At 40.1% G+C, this 23,682-nt stretch overlaps 1 protein-coding gene across 1 annotated transcript; it reads right to left on the reverse strand.

Moving 5' to 3' along the window:
- Nucleotides 1-47: 47 nt before the first annotated feature.
- Nucleotides 48-22,904, reverse strand: LOC106086992 (inactivation-no-after-potential D protein). The gene is made up of 12 exons (XM_013251855.2): nt 22,645-22,904; nt 17,441-17,511; nt 17,265-17,354; nt 15,510-15,711; nt 13,271-13,440; nt 13,099-13,189; nt 7,146-7,501; nt 6,918-7,070; nt 6,075-6,146; nt 5,757-5,987; nt 431-727; nt 48-362 (listed from the first exon to the last, which is right to left on the reverse strand). Exons 1-12 carry the CDS (start codon nt 22,670-22,672, stop codon nt 174-176), a joined length of 1,950 nt encoding a protein of 649 aa, XP_013107309.1. The 5' UTR covers nt 22,673-22,904; the 3' UTR covers nt 48-173.
- Between the last annotated feature and the right edge of the window lie 778 nt (nt 22,905-23,682).

A 23,682-nucleotide genomic window follows, 5' to 3' on the forward strand; every position in this document is an offset into this window, starting at 1 on the left:
GATTCGAAGAGGTTTTTAGTTTAGAGATTACAAAAAAACGACACGTATTGTCTTTACATTTCTTACAGTTTTATTGTTCAGAAATTTTTAGTTGAAATTATAATTTAAAATTCATTTTTGGGAGGAGTAATGTAAAAGAGTTTGCTTTCATCCATCAATTCCAATTAACCAACTCACTTCGCCGCTTCCGTACGCACTGTGGGCTTAGGTCTGGTCACTTCTAAGGAGATTTTGCCTGTGGCCCCCTTGAATAGGGCATAGCAAATTTCAAATGTACAACCTTCAAGGGACTCACCATTGAATTTTGTTATAATATCGCCACGTTGTAGTTTATTATCAATTTCGGAATAGCCAGAGGGGACCTAATATGGAAAACAAAATTTCGTATAAATAATCCTAAAGGTTTAGTATTAAAATTGCCAATACTAACAATTTCAGATATTGTGCATCCTTTCTCATTGGGTGCTAGTGAAAGGCCGAAATCTTTTCCTGCTTTTTTCGTTATATCCACTTTAATGGTTTCAACTTCGACGGGATCCGCTCGATATACCTGTATGGTCAAGAGATTTTCATAACAGGTGTGGAATACCTGATGCACTTTGAGGGTTGTCATCGATGTACAATCCATTTGTTTGCCTTGCACCTCAATAACGTGATCGAATATCTGAACTCGATTGTCGGCTGCTATCGCACCCTCTGGGTAAATGTGAGTAATCACACAGCCAGTCTGAAAAGCAAGAAAACAAGCAGAATAAGAATTTAAACAATACCAATAAAAAGATTTAAAATTATGAAAGGAATTATTGTAGAAGCTAAATTCACGAATTGTAGATTTTCGATATATTTGAAACAGCAGGTAATCGAATTCACGATTAGCCGTTATGATTTGAATTTCACAAATAATCGACATTGTTTTTTTTTGTCTTGCTTAATTAAAACACTTGTTGTTGTAGCAGTGTGTTGTACACTGAGGCGGCAGTCCTTGCCGATGAAGGAATCCATCGGGTCAATCCGGTACGTACAACCGACTGCCATGGGATTGTTGTTGTTGTAGCAGTTTGTTGTGTTCTATCTTTCGTCTGCTTGATTCTGTTAAGTGTCCAGATCCAGGAACTCTGCGATTAAGATGGGGTGCGTCCAGAGGAATCTGGGTCTGAGTCGAGTGGGTCTGGTTGGGCAGTTAAACAGGTGGCGTGTGTGTGCGACATACATCTTGCACCTCGGCATCAATCCTTGCTCTGTTGTTGTTGTATCAGTTTATTGTGTTCTATCTATCGTCTGCTTGATCTCTGTGGGAATTGAGGCGGCTGCATCTGCCGGAACGTAATTGAGCCAGAACCACTCTGGTTGGCCGGGGGAGGTCGATTTCTTCGGGTGCAATGGGTGGCGGTCGTTCTCCAAGGACTACATTCACCCGGTAGCCAATTACCGCGTCTGCTTGATCTAGAGGTACTCACTTGTAGCGCAGAACCTCACGCTCTAGATCGTGTAGATCTACCTTAAGGCTTCTGGGCGGTGGGTATCTATCCACAAGATGATGATTTGGATGGTTTCTGCGATAACAGCCCAAAAGGTATTGCTTAGACAGCATGTAGTTATGTCTTCGCACTGGTAGGATCTTTGTCTCCTGATGGAGGTGGTCCACATGAGAAATGAGGAGACATCCCGTCGCAGTTCGGAGGGCGGCATTCTGACAGATCTGAATATTATTCCACTGCGTGTCACAAAGCTGACGAGACCACACTGGCGCTGCATAATTTACCACAGACCGGCCAATTGCCTTGGTCAACAAGGTTTCTTTGTCTGCACCCCAAGTGCTGCCAGCGAGTGACTTGAGGACCTTGTTTCTACTTTTGACTTTGTTGCAGATTGCTGTGGCATGTGGGGAGAAAGTGTAGGAGCTGTCAAATGTGACGCCAAGTATTTTGGGACACTTGATGGTCGGAATCATTTCTCCATCGACCATCACAGTCAGCTCAGTATTCACCTCACGCGTATTTGTAGTGAACAGTGTGGCAAGATTTGGTGGCGGATATCTTCAGATTTCTTGCAGCGAAATATGAGGCAAGCTCGTTGAGGTAGACGTTCAACCTATCGCAGATGTCATCAATGGGTGGGGGGCCTGATGCCATGATCGTACAATCGTCCGCATATGATACGATCTCTATGCCGTCTGGAGGGGGTGGAATGGAGGATAGGTAGAGGTTAAACAGAGCCAGAGATATCACCCCACCTTGGGGAACTCCCTGTTTCACTTTACGGTTCATCGACATCTTATCCCTAATTTCCACAAATGACTGGCGACCACACAGATAATGCGCGACCCAGCGTTTCAAGCCTGGCTGGAGGGACGTGTTGGGGATATTCTCAAATAGTTTGGCATGGCTGACCGTGTCGAATTTCTTCGATAGACCCAGTGCCACGAGGGTCGTACTGTCACATGGCCTGGGCTGATTGAAGCCACGGCAAAACGTCCGGCGCTCAGAGGTTATGAAGTCAGGTGGTTGGTCGATGGTGAGAATTATGCGGTGATGGCATGCAAAGCAGTTGTTGTGCTATACAGTCTTCGAAAACCATGGTGATGCTCGGCGAATGGAAATTCTCCTACTAGGCTCGGGAGAAATAGTGCCTCGAGCGTCTTGGCTACTGGTAAGAGAAGGAAGATGGGTCTGTACGACTCCCTCAAACCCGGATCCTTTCCAGGCTTCAGTAGCGGGATCACTCTGCCCATCTTCCAGACATCGGGAATCGGGAGAGTGTTCAAAGATAGATTGAGGACAGAAGTGAGTAACTTACTACTCCAGGTAAATCCAGATTCTTCAGAACCAGTGTAGAGATTCCGTTCGGGCCCAACGCCTTGGTTGATTTTGCGTCAGGGCTGGAATTCGTAACTTCCCCCAGTGTAAATTGTGATGGCTGTCCATGGGCTTAGAGACCACGGATACGGTGAAAGGCTCTCCTCCTTGCCCTGCACAATAAATTGACGGTTGAACAACCTGTCGCTTTTCTTCGGATCAGTCACGGTAATTTCGCCAAAAGTGACTGAGGTACTGTCATCTTGTCTACTGGGGTTCGAGAGTGACTTAACAGTAGACCACAGCTTGCCTAAATCGGTGCCTTAGTTACATTGCTCTCAGTGTTCCAGCCAAAAATTCCGCTTATGTTCGTTGACTACCGTGTTTATTTCCATATTCAGTTCGCTGATTCTGGAGTTAGTGGGGTCCGTCTGCGAGTACCACTGCCTGCGCCGGGAAATTGGGCCGAACTTGGGGTATTCGACCGCTTGGTATAAAGCGAGCGGATGCTGCGTAAAAGATGTCTCAGAATTGTCTCTCGGCAACTAGCACATTCGAGGGGGGTGTCAGTTCACTGAAACGGCGATTGGTGTACTCTCTAAAGCTAGCCCAATCGGCCATCTTTTGATTGATAAACGTCCGGCGCTCAGAGGTTATGAAATCAGGTGGTTGGTCGATGGTGAGAATTGTGGGGCGGTGGTCGGATCCTAAAGAAATGACTCAGGAGATCAGGGAATGCAATGGAAATGTCTAGCGGGCTGCTGCAACTCCACGTAATCCTAGTGGGGGCATCCTCATTCACCGCGCAAAACTTGGAGTCTTCAATCTGCTCTGCCAAAGCTATGCCCCGCTGGTCGCATTAAAGTCTCCTAGAACCAGACAATTATGGACAGACAGTAGCCCACTTACGTCGGGCTTGTAAGCTTGGCCATTAGCTGGGTCACAGCTACCAATCAGCGGTATGTACACGTTGTATAGCTCTATCTCGGCTGTACCGGACTTGACTGCTATCCCCATGCACTACATGTTGGGGTTACCAGTGCCAGGCGCAGGCAAGATGTGGCTATACTGCACGGAATGGTGTATCACGAAGGCCTATCCCCCACCTTCATTCCTTAAGCGATGCTCACGTAGCACATTGTTTCCGTGACAACTGTGCAAGCTGCAGGAGTTGGTCAGCTTTGTCTCCTGGATCGCTGCAACCAATATGTGCATCCGACTCATAAAATCCACAATCTTGTCGATCTTGCCTCAGAGACCGTTCCAATTCCGTTGCAAAAATGATGCACTTCCCGGCACTGGCCTGGCAATATTGGGGCTGGGATGCTGCTGTTGCGTATATTGCCGCACGAGAGAGGTCGGATGGGTCACATAGTCTGACGACAAGGACGCAGAAGACGACTACGCTTGTGACCCACTACGGTCTATATTCGCACAGCACCTTGCACCACATTCAGTGTGACTATAGTCCCGTAGTTATGTAAGGCCAGAGCAAGATGGGAAATGTACCCACTCCATGCACCGCTTACATCTTACCGAGACCGACCGATGATGGAGACGGTTCTGACAAACCGAAAAGAACCAGGGTCCGGGGTTATTTTCAATCCTGGCCAGAAGCGTGCGGAGAAGGCAATCCGAGATATGCCTCTCCCATGACGAAAAATGGACGAACACGTGCACTGAGGCGGCAGCCCTTGCCAATGATGATTCCATTCAACCGGCTGTCATTATTATCTGTTATCGCATGATATCGATAACTATCCAGTACAAGTTTGCACTGAAATTCTATCCAGTTGGTCTGATTTTAGTATAATCCAGTTCAGACTGGATAATACGATAATACGAAGAGTAGTTGGAGACCGTCGAGAACCTTTTCACTGTCATGCAGTAGCGAGGAGAAGTTACATATGAACTGATCTTCCGATTAGTCTTCCACAGTCACAAAAAGCTTGCATTTTTATATATTTTTGACAGAATTCATGTTGGTGGGTAACCATGATTCGGCCCAGCCGAACTTTATGCGTTTTTCTTGTTTTTATATCCACCACCATAGGAGGGGGTTATACTAATCTAGTCATTCCGTTTGTAACACCTCGAAATATTCGTCTAAAACCCCATAAATTATATATATTCTTGATCGTCTCGACGTTCTGAATCGATCTAGCCATGTCCGTTCGTCTGTCTGTCAAAATCACGATAGAGGTCGAACGCTAAAGCTGGCCGCTTGAAATTTGGCACAGATACTTAATATCGATGTAGGTAGTTGGGGATTGCAAATGGGCCATATCGGTTCAGATTTAGATATAGCTCCCATATAAACCGATATCCTGATTTAACTTCTTGAGCCCTTGGAAGCCGATATTTATGTCCGATTTGACTGAAATTTAGCATGTAGTGTTTTATTATAACTTCCAACAACTGTGGCAGGTACGGCCAAAATCGGTCTATAACCTGATATAGTTCCCATATAAACCGATCTCTCGATTTGACTTCTTGACCCTTTACAAGCCGAAATTTTTGTTCGATTTGGCTGAAATATTGGATGTAGTGTTTGGCTATGACTTCCAACAACTGTTTCAAGTACGGTCCAAATCGGTCTATAACCTGATATAGCTCCCATATAAACCGATCGCCCGATTTGACTTCTTGAGCCCTTACAAACTGCAATTTTTTCCGATTTGGCTGAAATTTCGCATGTAGTGGTTTGTTATGACTTCCAACAAAATCGGTTTATAACCTGATGTAGCTCCTAAGTAAACCGGTCTCTCGATCATCCTTGTTCGGTTCCTAGAAGCTTTAATTTTTGCTGGTTTGACAGAAGTTTTGTATGTAGAATAAAATTATGCCCTACAACTTAATTTATTGTGTATAAATTTTTAGCAGGATCTATGGTGGTGGGTTCCCAAGATTCGACCCAGCCGAAATTTATGTCTTTTTCTTGTTTTTCGATATTTCACTCACCTTAACGTGATTATTTTTACCACCAACCACTATAACACCCAATGGTTTCTTTTCAATTTTCATTTCGAGTACCATCTTCTGATTTGGTTTAACTTGCACTGTGGCTGGATCAATCTTTTCTGGTTCTTTTGGTTTTTCTTCTTCCTTGGGCTTGTCTTCTTTCTTTTCTTCTTTAAGGGTTATCACCAATAAGTTGACCAGGCCCTCGGCTCTTTTTAACAAAGCCACTGCCTAAGATTGGACAAAAGCAAAGATATGAACATATGTATTAACCACTAATAGATGCAAGAGGTCAGTGGAGGTTTTTGTCTGCTTTACCTCGTCATAGGTAGATTCCAGGGTTACATCTTTATTGACGGCCAACAGCATGTCACCGACTTTGATGCCAGCCTAGGAAGAAAAGAATACAAAATAAATGAGATAAATAAAATCTAAGTATTAAGGAGTAAAAATTGGATTAAATTTGAAGGGACCAAACTTTGGTATAACCCAAGGCGGATTTAAAAAGGTGGTCTCACTCGAACAGCTGTTAACAGCCGGCCTGGTTTGACGGTATTAAGATATGTCAGATTTTTGTTTTCATTCCCTTTGTTGTTATGTGAGAAAGATTCTCGCATATTCTCTGCTCATGTACCAAGATATATATTTACAGGTAGTGACAGTTGCCCAACAGTAAAATATTGAGTACACTATCTGTCAAAATCAGTGATTAGTGCACCTCTGATTTTGTGTATGTTACTAGTTCGCGTCATTTTTCGTTGTTTGCGTGTGTTATGATTCTTAACTATAATACACACACACAACCAAAACTCGTTCGTGCACTTAACGAGAAAACATTATCCTCAGCTATTTACGGTACACTACTTGGTAATTATGTCATGTCATGTTGGCACACATATACACACACGTACACAAACAATTTTGTGCATGTTGGGAAAACGTCGATCAGCTGATGACAAGATAGCGCATTGCTCTATACGGTTTGTAGTTGTTGCAAAAATGAGACCACCTTTAATTGTTTTGGCATGGGTATAACCAATATTAAGCCCCGTTTACACTGCTCATTAAATCTGGATTTAAGGCTCTCGTCAGCTGCTTTTATAAAGCCAAAACGGATGATCGAGCCCTTAAATCAGTGACATTTCCCAAGAAATTACTTACAGCTTCAGCATTTGAACCTTCACGTAAATCCGATATGAATATGCCATTGCCCACTTCAACGTGTTTACCATAGATAATCATTATGCCAATGAAGCCCTCTTTTTTCACCGCTACCGTTCGTGATTTCGGGAACTGTTCTAATAGGAATTTGGTCTAAAAAGAGAGAAAGAGAGGATAATATTAATAAAATGCTAATCTATAGGGCTTTGAAGACTTTTCCCAACTTACATCATCAATTTTCGGTGGAAATTTTTTGACCGGCGTCACGCCCATACCCTCATCGCCAGGTTTTCTTCGGGATGTAATCAAAACCACTCTCTCCGACAAGATATTTTTGAAGACCACCGAAGCATTTAAATGGCAGCGATTTCTCAGCACGGTACCATTAACTTCTAGAATCTCATCGCCTGGTTTAACGTCGAGCGATGCTAACAGGCCTTCAGGATCAATGCCAGCAATAAAGCAAGCCATACGCTGACGATCGGAATGACCGGCCAAAGCTAAACCCATGGGTACATTGGGTGGTCGCATTAGTTCGACGCGACGTACATCTCTTACCATGTTGTAGCGTTTGTTAATTTTAGCTAAAAAAACGAAAAACGAAGGCATATTGATTAGGCGGGTTTCCATTTATTTTGATGGAGTGGAAGTTAGATATTGCGATGCAGAAACATTTATACAGTACTTGCTGTTTTTAGTACTGTATAGTGCACATTACGATTAATCGCATGATATCGATAACTATCCAGCATAACTTTGCGTTAAGGCAGGCAAACTGTCGATAATCGTAAAATTCGATATTTTTAACAATAAATATCGATAGTATCGATACAATCGTTAATTTTCCATCACCTATATATCAAACGGAAGTGAGAAGAAATAAGTAAAAGCATGTTAAGTTCGGCTGGACCGAATCCTATATAACTTGCACGATGGATCGCAATTGTCGGATTCTTTTCCCGGTATCTCTTCTTAGGCAAACAAAGGATAAAAGAAAAGAATTGTTATGTTATTGGAGCTATATCAAGTTATGGTCCGATTCAAAGCATAATTGAATTGAATGTTGGAGACCATAGTAAAAGCCATTGTGTACAATTTCAGGCAATTCGGATAAGAATTGCCCCCTTTAGGGACTCAAGAAGTAAAATAGGGAGATCGGTTTATAGGGGAGATGTATCAGGTTATAGACCGATTCAGACCATATTTGACATGTATGTTGGACTTCATGGGAGAAGTCGTTGCACAAAATTTCAGCCAAATTGGATAAAAATTTTGCCCTCTAGTGGCTCAAAAAATCAAGATTCAAGATCGGTTTATATGGCAGCTATTTCAGGATATCAACCGATTTGAACCATACTTAGTACATTTGTTGGAAGTCATGGCGAAACACCTCATGCAAAATTTCAGCCAATTCGGATGAGAATTGCGTCCTCCAGTGGCTCAAGAAGTCAAGATCCAAGATCGTTTTATATGACAACTACATCAGGTTATGGAACTATTGCAACCATACTAAGCACAGTTGTCGAAAATCATAAAAAACACCTCAGGCAAAATTCAGCCAAATCGGATAAGAATTGCGCCCTGTAATGGCTCATGAAGTCAAGATCCAAGATCGGTTTATATGGCAGCTATATCAAAACATGGACCGATATGGCCCATTTACAATCCCAACTGACCTACACTAATAGGAAGTGTTTGTGCAAAATTTCAACCATCCAGCTTTAGTCCTTCGAAAAATAGTGTGCTTTCAACAGACAGACGAACGGACAGGGCTAGATTGACTTAAAATGTCATGACGACCAAGAATATATATACTTTATGGGGTTTTAGACGAATATTTCGAGGTGTTACAAAAAGAATGACGAAATTAGTATACTCCCATCCTATGGTGGAGGGTAAACAAATCAGGATATCGATTTATATATATATGTATAAAAACAAATTTATTCAAGTCAGTTGGAAGTCATAAAAAAATTATTGTACAAAATTTTAGTCCTATCGGATCGAAATTGCGCCCTCTATAGGCGTAATGTATTTTATATAATACATTTAGTGTCAGATCTCTTATTATACCCACCACCGAAGGATGGGGGTATATTGATTTTGTCATTCCGTTTAAAACACATCGAAATATCCATTTCCGACCCTATAAAGTATATATATTCTTGATCAGCTTAAAAATCTAAGACGATCTAGCCATGTCCGCCCGTCTGTCTGTTGAAATCACTCTACAGTCTTTAAAAATAGAGATATTGAGCTGAAACCTTGCTGAGATTCTGTTTTTGCCCATAAGCAGGTTAAGTTCGAAGATGGGCTATATCGGACTATATCTTGATATAGCCCCCATATAGACCGATCGGTCGATTTAGGGTCTTAGGGCCATAAAAGCCACATTTATTATCCGATTTCGCTGAAATTCGGGATAGTGAGTTGTGTTTGGCCACGCGATATCCTTCTCCAATTTGGCGCAGATCGGTCAAGATTTGGATATAGCTGCCATATAGACCGATCTCTCGATTTAGGGTTTTTAGTGCATAAAAGACGCATTTATTGTCCGATGTCGCCGAAATTTGAGACAGTAAGTTGTTTTGGGCCCCTCGACATCTTTCTGCAATATGGTACAGTTCGGTCCAGATTTGGATATAGCTGCCATACAGACCGATCTGTCGGTTTAAAGTTTTGGGCCTATAAAAGTTGCAGTTATTGTCCGATTTCGCTGAAATTTGGGACAGTGAGTTAAGTCAAGCCACTCAATATACTTCTGCAATATGGCAGATCGGTCCAGATTTGGATATAGCTGCCATATAGACCGATCTCTCGATTTAAGGTTTTGGGCCCATAAAAGGCGCATTTATTGTCCGATGTCTTCGAAATTTGGGACAGTGAGTTAAATTAAACCCCTCGATATATTTATTCAATTTGGCTCAGATCGGTCCAGATTTGGATATAGCTTCCATATAGACCGTTATCTCGATTTAAAGTCTTGGGCCCATAAAAGGCGCATTTGTTGCCCGATTTCGCTGAAATTTTGGATAGCGAGTTGTTCTAAGCTCCTCGACATCCCTGCAAAATACAGCCCAAATCGGTCCAGATTTGGATATATCTGCCATATTTACCGATCTTCCGATTTAAGGTTTTAGGACCATAAAACGTGAGATTATTAACCGATTTTGCAGAAATAAGGCACAATGTGTTGCGTTAGGCCCCCCGACATTCGCACCAAGTATGGTTAAAATCGGTCTATATTTCGATATAACTGTCTTATGGATCGATCTCTCAATTTAAGGCCTTTGGCCCATAATAGGCACATTTGTTGTCCGATTTCACTGAAATTTGGGACAGCGAATTGTATTGGGTTGCCCAAAAAGTAATTGCGGATTTTTCATATAGTCGGCGTTGATAAATTTTTTCATAGCTTGTGACTCTGTAATTGCATTCTTTCTTCTGTCAGTTATCAGCTGTTACTTTTAGCTTGCTTTAGAAAAAAAGTGTAAAAAAGTATATTTGATTAAAGTTCATTCTAAGTTTTATTAAAAATGCATTTACTTTCTTTTAAAAAATCCGCAATTACTTTTTGGGCAACTACTTTACTTTAGGCCACTCAATATCCCAGTTCAGTACGGCCCAGATTGATCCAGATTTGAATATAGCTGCCATATGGAACGATCTTCCGATTTAAGTTCTTAGGACCATAACAGCACGTCATTATTGTCTCTGGGAGAAAAAGGGGTTAAAGTGATCGTATACTGATGGCGTGGCAATTGCGGTTTCGGGAAAGTTTCCCAGCACTCTAAGAGATATACTTCAGGAAGATCTATGTGCAACAGCGAAGTGGGCTACCGAAAGTGGTCTAGGTAAAAATTCGTGCAAGACAGAAGTAGTTGCCTACAGTACTGATACAACTTGCCTGTATCAGCAGGAGATACAAGTTGTGGCACCTGTCTCCTTGGGAGGTGAGAACGATTTATTTACAGAAAGCGCAAAATACCTGGGTGTTTTGCTGGACAGGAAATAGAACTTCAAATCCAACATTTTGGAAAGGGCAAGAAAGGTAACTCTTGCCATATACACCTGCAAGAAAGCCATTGGCAAATGTTGGGGGTTTAGACCATACGTCATGTACTGGGTATATACTGCAGTTGTAAGACCTACAATGCTATATGGTGTTGTGGTCTGGTGGACGGCGCTTCAAAAGTCCATCTACTGTTCAATTCTCAACCGGATTCAAAGGATGGCTTGTTTGTGCATCACAGCGCACTGAGAATGACACCATCTGATGCACTGAATTTAATGCTACATCTAATAACTCTGGACATTGTGGCTAGACAAATTGTAGCGACCACTGCCGTGAGGTTAAGGGAGCTTTCTCATTGGTCATGTGCTGGCTACTGGCCCTACCTGAGCTGCTTTTTTATAAAAAGTATTGTACCACTATTCCTGATAGAAACTTTTGGAACTACGATATACCTGCTAATAGAATTTGCATAGACTTCTGTACGGATGATTCCAAAATAGTCGACCACGTGGGCTTTGGGATGTACTATAAAGATTTAGAGCTGGTCATATGGAGAAGGTTACCCGACGACTGCAGTGTGTATCAAGCGCAGATCCTTGGAAGTAAGCAAGTGGTGGAATGGCTAAGATATAATGTCATTACGACAATTGGCCATTAAATCCCTGGGGAACGTATTTCTGAACACAAAAACCGCCCTCGACTATCGCAGATCTCTCAACGAGATGGCTGAACAGTTCAAAATTCACCTGTTATGGGTGCCGGGCCACAGAGATATCCCAGGGAATTGTAAAGCGGACGTGCTTGCGAGACTAGGAATTACCCTACACATTCCAGGGATAGTGGAATCGGTGGGTATACCTCTAGCGACTTGTATGCTAAGTTATCAGGACCAGACCCGAAGAACAACGAATGATAGATGGTCACAAAGAGGGGGCTGTGAGCATTCAAAAACTATGTGGCCTAATCTAGACTTGAAGAGGTCTGCCGTTTTGCTGTCACTGGCTAGAACAGACGTCTCAGTCATTGTGTCGTCTCAGCCATGACAGGTCACAGTCTAATCGGAAAACATGCTGACAGACTGTAGGTTGCCAGCAACGACTTTTGGAGAAGCTGTGAGGACATCGAAGAAGAAGTGACTGTAGAAAACCTTCTGTATGTGTGTCCCGCTCTGGCAGTCAGACGGAGTTTCGCTTTAGGTTCTCATTTCTTTGCGAACCTGTCTGATTTAGCGTATGTGAACATTCGCTATTCAGATTTTTAAAGTAATTTTGGGCTTTTTAAAACGATCTGGATAGTTCAACGGTAGGAACTAGAAGGCATCTTCCTTCTTCTGTTACTGTGGTATCACAATCGATGATAACGTCTAAGTAAGATTGATGGCAGACTGCCACTTAAACCCAACCTAACCTAAGAGCAAGTTTATTATTCGATTTCGTTGAAATTTTACACAGTGGGCTGTTTTAGACTCTTCGATATTCGTGTTCAATATGAATAAATTGGGTTGCCCAAAAAGTAATTGCGGATTTTTTTAAAGAAAGTAAATGCATTTTTAATAAAACTTAGAATGAACTTTAATCGAATATACTTTTTTTACACATTTTTTCTAAAGCATGCTAAAAGTAACAGCTGATAACTGACAGAAGAAAGAATGCAATTACAGAGTCACAAGTTGTGAAAAAATTTGTCAACGCCGACTATATGAAAAATCCGCAATTACTTTTTGGGCAACCTAGCTGCCACATAGACCGATCTCCCGATTTAAGATCTTGGACCTATAAAAGGGCATTTATTGTCCGATTTCGCTGAAATTTGGCACAATTTGCCCTGTTAAGCTCTTCGATATCCGTGTCCGATATGGTTCATATCGGTCAATATTTGGACGTAGGTGCCATATAAATATACCGATCTCCAGATTTAAGATCTTTGGCCCATAAAAGTTGATTTTTTTAACCAAGGAATATAATGAGTTGTATTAGACCTTTTTACTGCCTTCCTGAATAAGATGGAGAGCGGACTATATTTGTATAGCTGCAATGGATTCATAAATGATACATTTTTCATCGAATTATGAAGAAATGTGGTTAACATCCTAGGTGGTGGGCATCCAAAGTTCGGCCCGGCCGAAATTAATACCTTTTTACTTGCTTTACACTCATTGCCACTTACCCATTGTGTAGCCAAATTCATCTGGCGTTTCCTTATCACGAGCCTTTTCCTGATTGTTTAGTTTACAATTACCGGCTGAAGCACGATCGATCTGAAATTAAGCAAGACATCGATTGATTATTGCCAATAAAATGTTCTGAATTTCCATTTTTTCGAAAACTTTGCAACCTACCTCTATGCCCGCTTCAGTTCTTATGCGGCCAGTCATATCACGTTCATCATCTTCGTCGTCATCGTTGTTAGCTGCAGATTTCTTCATGGACATGTTACTGCTGTAGTTGGAATTTTTAAGCATCGAATTAACATTTGGAGGCTTGGGAGCTGGAGCCTGTTTGATGGAAGCTGCAAACGAAAGGATAGTGAGATCAAGAAATTCAGCAGAAAATATTTATGACCAAATGGTATTGAAGTAATACCAGATGGTTGAAAAAATTCGTTATGGTTGCCTGTTATGGCATTGTTTTCATATATCCTTTATTAATCTCCCAAAGGGAAGATACACGGGCCATGAGAATGAATATCACTAGAATGACAGGTTTTTGTTGGTCACTGAAAAGAAATTGCCAGACGTACAAGCGGAGTGGACACAGATACCACACCATTGGCGCACATTTCAGGTGCCTGGTTAGGACCCCATCATCAGCGCCATAGTGTTCACTGAGCTTTCCGTTTGCCGGCTCACAGTTCAGGGCTTTCTTGTTGCTGGTGTTTAAGCTTAGAATACAAAATTGTGTTAATTCTTTCTTAGAGTGACCTTCAAACTATTTTTAACTTCACTAGTGTTTTTCTAGGGTCAACGTGATTGGTTCATTTCCACCAATGCTTGCCAATAATATGAATAAATTAATACCAGCAGGTATTGCCCAAGTACTGTTTTTTTCTTCTATCAGTATTAGAGATGTGCACGAGAATGATTTTTCGTTAACGCTTACGCATGCTCACGAAGCAAAAGATTTATTCACGCACGACTTTTTAATGGAGACTCACGTTCACGCACGCTCACCCACGACTTACGAAAAAATCACGACTCACGACAATCCCATGGCAGCCGGTTGCACGTACCGGATTGACCCGATGGATTGCTCCATCGGCAAGGGCTGCCGCCTCAGTGTACAACACACTGCTACAACAACAAAAACGACAACAAACAAATAAATTTTGCCCATGAACATACCACAAAGGAACAGAGGCAAACTACTCACATATCAATGAGTGCAGTCCGATTCAAGTTTAAGCTCAATAATAAGGGGCCTCCTTTTTTATAGCCGAGTCCGAACGGCGTGCCCCAGAGCGACACCTCTTTGGAGAGAAGTTTTACATGGCATAGTACCTCACAAATGTTGCCAGCATTAGGAGGGGCAAACCACCGCTGAAAATTTTTTCTGATAATCTCGCCAGGATTCGAACCCAGGCGTTCAGCGTCATAGGCGGACATGCTAACCTCTGCGTTACGGTGGCCTCCAACAACAACAACAACGACTCACGAGAAAAATCACGACTGACGAAAAACTTGTGAATCACGGTTGAAAAAATATTTTCCCATCAAGCGAATAATAATTTTTTCTGCAAACGTTAGCGAAAAGATGGGGAAAATAGGCGAAAAAGTTGTACCTTTCTAAAGAGTGATTTTATACCATTATCCTTTTGGCAACACAGGTTTAAACAGCTCACGCACGTTTCGTGTTTTGTTTCACTGTCAAACATCTTCAGTTTGGTCCATAATTTTACCATGAATCGTCTTACAAACGAACAAATCTTGCAAAATGCGTGCTCTGTTAAGAAAGTTCATCGCGCGCTTCCTCCATTTTACGACGAAGCTCATTTTTGCCTCTATGGGTACGTAAATAAGTAGAATGTTCGATTTTGGAGTGAAGACCAGCCAGAAGTATTGCAAGAGCTACCAATGCATCTAGAAAAAGTCACAGTTTGGTGCGATTCATAGGCTGGTGGCATCATTGGACCGTACTTCTTCAATGATAATGCCAATCGTAACGTAACTGTGAGTGGTGAGCGCTACCGTGAGATGATATTCAACTTTTTTTGCCCAAAAAGCAAGACCTTGACTTGCATGACATGTGGTTTCAACAAGATGCACGATGACGTGATTAGATTTGGAAACGACTCACGTGTCCAAATCACGTGACACGACTCACGTGCACATCTCTAATCTGTATATGTGTTTACATTTTTCGATAAAGATTGTTATTAGTTGCAAAGCTCAAAGCTTGTTCGCCTGTGAAGCTGAACGCGTAGTTTCTTCTAAAAGAGGAATTATGGACCATGGATTTCGAATTCGGATTGTTGGTCGATGGATATCTATTTTGAAACACTGTGCGCTATCGGCGCAGACTATGTTTGTTACTGGATATCTTATTTTTTGGTATTAATTGGCATTTGTTGACAAAACTCACCCTGGAATTTATTTTTATTGGCAGCAAACCCATTTTCCACAGGTTTAGTTTCAGACTTTTCTGGCTTATCCGCCTTCTCGTGTTCGAATGTTTGTATTTCCAAATTGATAACAATGCCGGCATCTTTTATGAGTAAAATAACTTCCTGTTCAGTGGCATTTCGTACATCATTATTATTGATCGTTAATATGCGATCACCAACCTGCGTTAATAAAGTTTAATTATAATTAATACACTGAGAAAAAATTTGAGTTTTATAAACATTGAAGTTAGAAATTTTCAAAAATGCTCGCTTTCCAATCAAAAAGTTTTTTATACCCTTCACCATAGGATGGGGGTATACTAATTTCGTCATTCTGTTTGTAACTGCTCGAAATATTCGTCTGAGTCCATGTTTTGATATAGCTGCCATATAAATCGATCTTGGGTCTTGACATCTTGAGCCTCTAGAGGGCGCAATTCTTATCCGATTGGAATGAAATTTTGCACGACGTGTTTTGTTATGATATCCAACAACTGTGCCAAGTATGGTTCAAATCGGTTCATAACCTGATATAGCTGCCATATAAACCGATCTTGGGTCTTGACTTCTTGAGCCTCTAGAGGGCGCAATTCTTATCCGATTGGAATGAAATTTTGCGCAACGTGTTTTGTTATGATATTTAACAACTGTGCTAAGTATGGTTCAAATCGGTTCATAACCTGATATAGCTGCCATATAAACCGATCTTGGGTCTTGACATCTTGAGCCTCTAGAGGGCGCAATTCTTATACGATTGGAGTGAAATTTTGCACAACGTGTTTTGTTTGATTTCTAACAACTGTGCCAGGTATGGTTCAAATCGGTTCATAACTTGATATAGCTGCCATATAAACCGATCTTGGGTCTTGACATCTTGAGGCTCTAGAGGGCGCAATTCCTATCCGATTTGGCTGAAATTTTGCACAACGTATTTTATTATGACTTTCAACAACTGTGCCAAGTATGGCTCAAATTGGTTCATAACTTGATATAGCTGCCATATAAACCGATCTTGGGTCTTGACATCTTGAGCCTCTAGAGGGCGCAATTCCTATCCGATTTGGCTGAAATTTTGCACAACGTATTTTATTATGACTTTCAACAACTGTGCCAAGTATGGCTCAAATCGGTCCATAACCTGATATAGCTGTCATATTGTATAATCAGATCTGAGGACTTCTTGAGCTCTAGAGGGCGCAATTCCTATCCGATTTGGCTGAAATTTTGCATAACGTATTTTATTATGACTTTCAACAACTGTGCCAAATAAGGTTCAAATCGCTTCATAACATGATATAGCTGCCATATAACCGATCTGGGATCTTGACTTCTTGAGTCTCTAGAGGTCGCAATAAATGAAATGACCATAAATATACGTGTTTATTATGGCCTGAATTGGTCTATAGTCTGATACAGCTCCCATATAAATCGATCTCTCTATTTTACTTCTTGAGCCCCCAAAGGGCGCATTGCTTATTCGAATTGGCTGAAATTTTACACAGGTCTCCAACATATAATTTAATTGTGGTCCGAACCGGACCATATCTTGATATCGCTCTAATAGCAGAGCAAATCTTTTCTTTTTTCTTTTTTTTTGCCTAAGAAGAGATGCCGGGAAAAGAACTCGACAAATGCGATCCATGGTGGAGGATATATAAGATTCGGCCCGGCCGAACTTAGCACGCTTGTATTGTTTTAGTTCAAATAACTTAAAGTATCAAATTATGGCTCACCTTTAATTTTCCACATAACTGTGCCGGACTGTCGGGTACTATGCCTTTAATGAAAATGCCATTTGTTTTTGTATTGGGTGAATCTTTTATCTGAAAATAAACGAATTATATTAATAATAAAATTTTATATAGCTTTTTGACTAAACTGCAATATTTGTGAATGTCAAGATACTTACTTCACCTCTTACTATGCTAATGCCAAAGGACTTTTTCCCCGTTTTATCTAAAGCCACTGTATGAACATGACCTGGAATGAAGGAAAGTAGAAAATTTTACTGAATCTGGTGTTTATTTTAGGCTTAAAGAGTCAATAATACAGGGTTTAAATTTTATCAAGCCAAAGTAAATAACCCTTTACCACGAATTATTTACTAAATTGTATGTATATAACCCTAAAGCTATTTAACCGTATTTCATTTTAGAACCATATCCGACATGAGGTTAGGGATCTGGGAGGGCACCTCCAAGAACCGTCTAGAGGACATATAGCCTGATAATTGAAATTTTGGGTTAAGGGTCCGTGGTTTCAGCCCATCTCAAAAAAACACGGCATTGGCAAAATTAATCACGACGCACAGTGGGATAAATAAGTGGAAATAAGTTTTCCATTTTGAAACGCATGATGAATTTATACATGGTTATAGCAGAGATTTTAACCAGGACTCGGGAGATCATTGGTGGACCTTCAAAGTTGATGACCTCTCGGCGCTACAACACTTTGTTCGGGCTGAAAAGTGTTCAAAAAAACCCAACAAGAAACAGATTTGTGCAGGATATCTGGAATAGCGTTCAAGAAATTCTATTATTTTTATACCCACCAACCACCATATACTTATGGGGGTATACTTATCTTGTCATTCCGTTTGTAACACCTCGAAAAATTCGTCTAAGACCCCATATAGTATATATATACTTAATATAATATTGGGGAGTGCAAATGGGCCATATCGGTTCAGATTTGATTATAGCTCCCATATAAACCGATCTCCCGATTTGACTGGTTGAGCCCCTGGAAGCCGCATTTTTTGTCCGATTTGGCTGAAATTTTGCATGTAGTGTTGCGTTGTGACTTCCAATGTGTCAAGTGCGGTCCGAATCAGTCTATAACCTGATATAGCTCCCATATAATCCGATCTCCCAAGTCACAATTTTTGTCCGATTTGGCTGAACTTTGCATGTAATGTTCTGTTATGGTTTCCAACAACTGGGCCAGGTTCGGTTCAAATCGGTTTATAACCTGATATAGGTCCCATATAAACCGTTCTCCCGATTTGACTTCTCGAGCCCTGGAAGCCGCAGTTTTTGTCCGATTTGGCTGAAACCTTGCATGTTGTGTTCTGTTATGAATTCCAACAATTCTGTGCCAAGTACGGTCGAAATCGGTCTATAACCTGATATAGCTGTCATATAAACCGATTTTCCGATTTGAATTCTTGAGTCCTTACATTTTTTTCAGATTTGGCTGAAATTTTGCATGTAGTGTTCTGTTTTGACTTCCAACAAATATGGTAAGTACGGTCTGAATCGGTCGATAACCTGATATAGCTCCCATGTAAACCGATCTCCCGATTTACCTTCTTGAGTCCATACAAATCGCAATTTTTGTCCGATTTGGCTGAAACTGACCATATAGTGTTCTGGTATGGCTTTCAACAACTGTGCCAAGTACGGTCCGAATCGGTCCATAACCTAATATATTGTAGCTCCCATATAAACCGATCTCCCGATATGACTTCTTGAGTCCTTACAAGCTGCAACTTTTGTCCGATTTGGCTGAAACTTTGCATGCGTTGTTCTGTTACGACTTCTAACAATTGTGCCAAATACAGTCCAAATCAGTCTATAACCTGATATAGATCTAATGTAAAGCGGCATTTCGATCCTCCGAATGCTTTTACTTGTTTGTTGAGTTTTTGATCGGGTCAAATCGGACTATATTTAGATATAGCTGCTATATAGACCGATCTGCCGATAAAAGGTCTAATACCAATAATTGCTTTACTTTTTATCCAATTTCGCTAAATTTGAAACATTGAGTTGTTTTAGGCCTCCCGATATCTGACACCAATATGGTTCAGATCGGACTATATTTGGATATAGCTGCCATATAGACCGATCTCCCGATAAAGGGTCTGAAGCCCATAAAAGCTATAAATTGTATCCGATTTCGATGAAATTTGAAAAAGCGAATAATTTTATGTTTCCCGACGTCTTAATCAAATATGGTACATATCGGACTATATTTAGATATAGCTGCCATACAGACTGATCTGCCGATAAGGGGTCTAAGGCCCATAAAAGCTTTTTTTTTATCCGATTTCAATGAAATTTGAAAAAGTGAGTAGTTTTAGGACTCTCAACATCCGAACAAAATATGGTTCAGATCGGACTAAATTAGATATAGCTGCCATATAGACCGATCTGCCGATAAGGGTTCGGAAGCCCATAAAAGCTTTTTTTTTATCCGATTTCGATGAAATTTGAAACATTGAGTTGTTTTGAGCGTCCCGATAATCGACCTTAATATGGTTCAGTTCGGACTATATTTAGATATAGCTGCCATATAGACCGATCTGCCGATAAAAGGTCTGAAGCCTACAAATGCTTTATTTATACCCTGCACCACCACTGTGGTACAGGGTATTATAGATTTATGCATTTGTTTGCAACGCTAAGAAGGATAAGAGCTAGACCCAGTGATTCGATTTAGCTATGTCCGTCTGTCTGTCTGTCCATGTATTCTTGTAATTATGGTCCAGGTCGCATTTGTTGTCCGATTATCACAAAGTTTTGCATAAGTGTCTTCTTTGGTCCCAGGACGAACGCTATTTATTTTGAAAAAATCGGTTCAGATTTAGATATAGCATCAATATATATCTATCATCCGATGTGCCCTTTTAAGGCTGTAGAAGCCACAATTTTGGTCCGATCCTTACAAAATTTGGCACAAAGTGTTTTTTTTAATAACCCAAAATGCTTGGAAAATGTTATTGAAATCTGATCAGATTTAGATATAGCTCCCATATATATCATTCATCCGATATGCCCTTTTAAAGCTGTAGGAGCCGCAATTTTAGTGCGATCTCTACCAAATTTGGCTCGAAATGTTTCGTGTGATGTCCCAATGTGTGTGCAAAATTTCATCTAAATCGGTTCAAATTTAGATACAGCTCCCATATATAACTTTCGTCCGATTTGACCTATTAAGGCTGTAGAAGGCACAATTTTGGTCCGATCTTTACAAAATTTGGCACGAAGTGCTTTTTGTGACGTCCCAATATGTGTGCATCATCATAATCGGATCAGATTTATATATAGCTCCCATGTATATCTTTTTTCCGATATGGCCTTTTAAGGCTGTAGAAGCCACAATTTTGGTCCGATCTTTACAAAATTTGGCATGAACCGTTTTATTCAACGTTCTCATATGTGTGCAAATGTGTCCATAAAAATTGGTCCAGATTTAGATATAGCTCTCATATATATTTTTCATCCGATATGGCCTTTTAAGGCTGTAGAAGCCACAATTTTGGTCCGATCTCTACAAAATTTCTCATGAGATGATTTAATTGACATCCCAATACGTGAGCAAAATTTCATCGAAATCGATTTATCTTTTATGCGTTTCGACTTTTAAGGCTGTAGAAGCCACAATTTTCGTACCATCGTAAGAAAATCGTATAAGGTTCTATTCGATATTTCAATAGGTATGCAAAATTAAAGTCTGACTAAATTTGGATATAAGTGCGTATTGTAAGGTGGTGTGGGGTATTATATAGCCGGCTCCGCCCGACTTTTGCCCTTTCTTACTGGTTTTCATCCGATTTCGCTGAAATTTGAAACAGTGAATTGTTTTAAGTCTCCGGACACCCGCCCAGATCAGATCGAACTATATTTTGGATATAGCTGCCATATAGACCAATCTTCCAATTTAGGGTCTTAATCCCATAACAAGCACATTTATTGTCTGAGAATGTTAGTCAGTGTATATGACTTCTCGGGACCTGAATAAAGTATGATCGAGATCGGCTCCTATTAAGATATAACTATGAATATTGGGTTGCCCAAAAAGTAATTGCGGATTTTTCATATAGTCGGCGTTGACAAATTTTTTCAACGGCTTGTGACTCTGTAATTGCATTCTTTCTTCTGTCAGTTATCAGCTGTTACTTTTAGCTTGCTTTAGAAAAAAAGTGTAAAAAAAGTATATTTGATTAAAGTTCATTCTAAGTTTTATTAAAAATGCATTTCCGTTCTTTTAAAAAATCCGCAATTACTTTTTGGGCAACCCAATAGTAGTGGAGTTGTAATAAAATCCTTGATTAATTTGGTCCAGATTTATAGATGCCATTAGAACGAACTCTCGATTTAAAATCATGACCCTATAAAAAGCGCATTTATTATCTGATTTCGTTGAAATTTTGACGCAGTGACTTATTTTAGGCTTTTCGACATCCGTGTCCTATATAGTTCAGATCGGTTTTTATTTGGATATAGCTGCCAAAAAGTCCAATATTTTGTTCTACAACAGTGACTTATATATTTTAGACCACTCACTGCCGTATGCATAATTTATTCACTTTTCACCGGATTGTGACGAAAGGGGGTTTACACATATACCCAAGGTGGTGGGTATCCTAAGAACGGCCCGGCCGAACTTAATGCCTTTTTTCTGGTTTTTAGTTGATTTATTTTTGTATTTTCAATTAAAAAAATATATTTTTTTATTTTTTGATTTTTATACCGATGTAATATCATGATGGCACTTTCTAAGTCATGTCCATGTGTGTGACCAAAGAACAGGAGACAACTTTTCATCAGATATCAATAGACGTAATAAGCTACCACTCGGTTAAGATTTAAAAATTCAAATAATATTAGACACATTTTTTAAATCGATTTTTCTATAGCTTATAGTTTAGTCAGATTTTTCACATATAGCCCCGAAGAACAAATTGTCACATTCCAATTTTTACGATTATCACTAGATCTCATTTATAAAGGAAATCTTATCACATGCAGCTATATTTTTCGATATAGTCCGATTCGGCCGATATTCATAAAAATGGCCTTCGATAAATTTTTTTTCGAATTTTAAATAGTTAAAATTTTTAAAATTTTGTGTCTCTCTCTCTCTTTTGTTTAATGAGTTTTAGTTTTGTTTATTCAATTAGGGAAACATTTCCTCATATAAGCAAATTGATGATTATATCACTTTTTGAAATCCATTTTTATTAAAATTTTTACAAATATTTTTCAACTTGGACGATCACCAATATTTTTTTTTTAAGAAATAAGCTCTTTTTTTGTTGCTATAAATTAAGATCTTACATAAACACTTTAGTTAATTAGCCAATCCTTGAGGCCATAAGAAACTCACCACCGCTTGTTGAATTTAATTGCACCATATTTATGGCTTTACGGCTTTAAATTTTGATTAAAAATTTTTTTTCTCTGTTAACAAAATGGTTGCAGCCAATTAAAAACCAATTTATATGGAGTTATTTTTTTTAATTATTGGCTATTGGGATTTGCTAGTATGCTATGGCTGAAGTAGCCATTCACTAAGACCGCGATCCGTTTCCCCAGAAGTTCGACAGCAAACTAATTTGCCAAGTGGCCTTTCCCTGGCCACTCAAAAAGACTAAAAAGACTTATTTTGTTTTCCCGTATTGCATTGCATTTTCCTCATGTGTTGGCCTAACAGAAAATCTGTTAGAAATAAATATCGATTGTTGATATAATCCCTTGGAATGGAACAAGCGAGCAGGCTAGCAATGCTTAAGGGCCGTATAGCTGGCTAGCTTGCTAGCTGACTGCCCATGGGGCATAACGTGCCTCTTTCAGTGCGCCTAAGAGCTCTAAAGGTTATTTAAGTTATTTGGTAATCGAATCTAATGAATTTTAGCGCCCACACACACACACACACACCCACACACTTTAGCATAATTGATTGTCTGTTGTTATTTTTGGGTGCATAAGAGACGACCACAAGCCCAAACATACCTAAGGAATTCCAAAAACAAACTGCAAAATGCGTTTCGAAATTAAAATTGCTGAAAATTCAAAAGTTTGTTTGGCAGTGACGTTTGTGCGTTTCGTTTGTTGGTCTCAGGGCGAGCCTCAATTGCCTTTGCATTAAGGTCAAATGCTGATGATTCGTTGAATGTCTACTACCATCATGCAACACAACGGAGGGCACTAAACGCACACAAGTCAATAGACCCCCGGCCAAAGGAAGCCCCACAAGTTAGAGGCTTTGGTGGTATTTTTTTTTATTTTGTTTCTATTCCAATGACCGCTACGATATGGAATTGAACAGGTTATGCGTTTGGTTAGATGATATAGGTAGTGATGGCCGGATTGACCGGAAATGACAAATGAATAGGAACAACTCTTAGTGGAGAAAGTTAGTCAG

Source organism: Stomoxys calcitrans, chromosome 5 (assembly GCF_963082655.1).
Source record: "Stomoxys calcitrans chromosome 5, idStoCalc2.1, whole genome shotgun sequence".
NCBI classification, from domain to species: Eukaryota; Metazoa; Arthropoda; class Insecta; order Diptera; family Muscidae; genus Stomoxys; species Stomoxys calcitrans.

Coding starts and splice junctions, on each gene's coding strand:
- LOC106086992 (XM_013251855.2), bottom strand. CDS start 22,672: ATGGTGCAATTAAATTCAACAAGCGGTG. Junction 17,355..17,440: donor TTAGCATAGTAAGAGGTGAA/GTAAGTATCTTG, acceptor GTTTATTTTCAG/ATAAAAGATTCACCCAATAC. Junction 363..430: donor GATGCACAATATCTGAAATT/GTTAGTATTGGC, acceptor TTTCCATATTAG/GTCCCCTCTGGCTATTCCGA.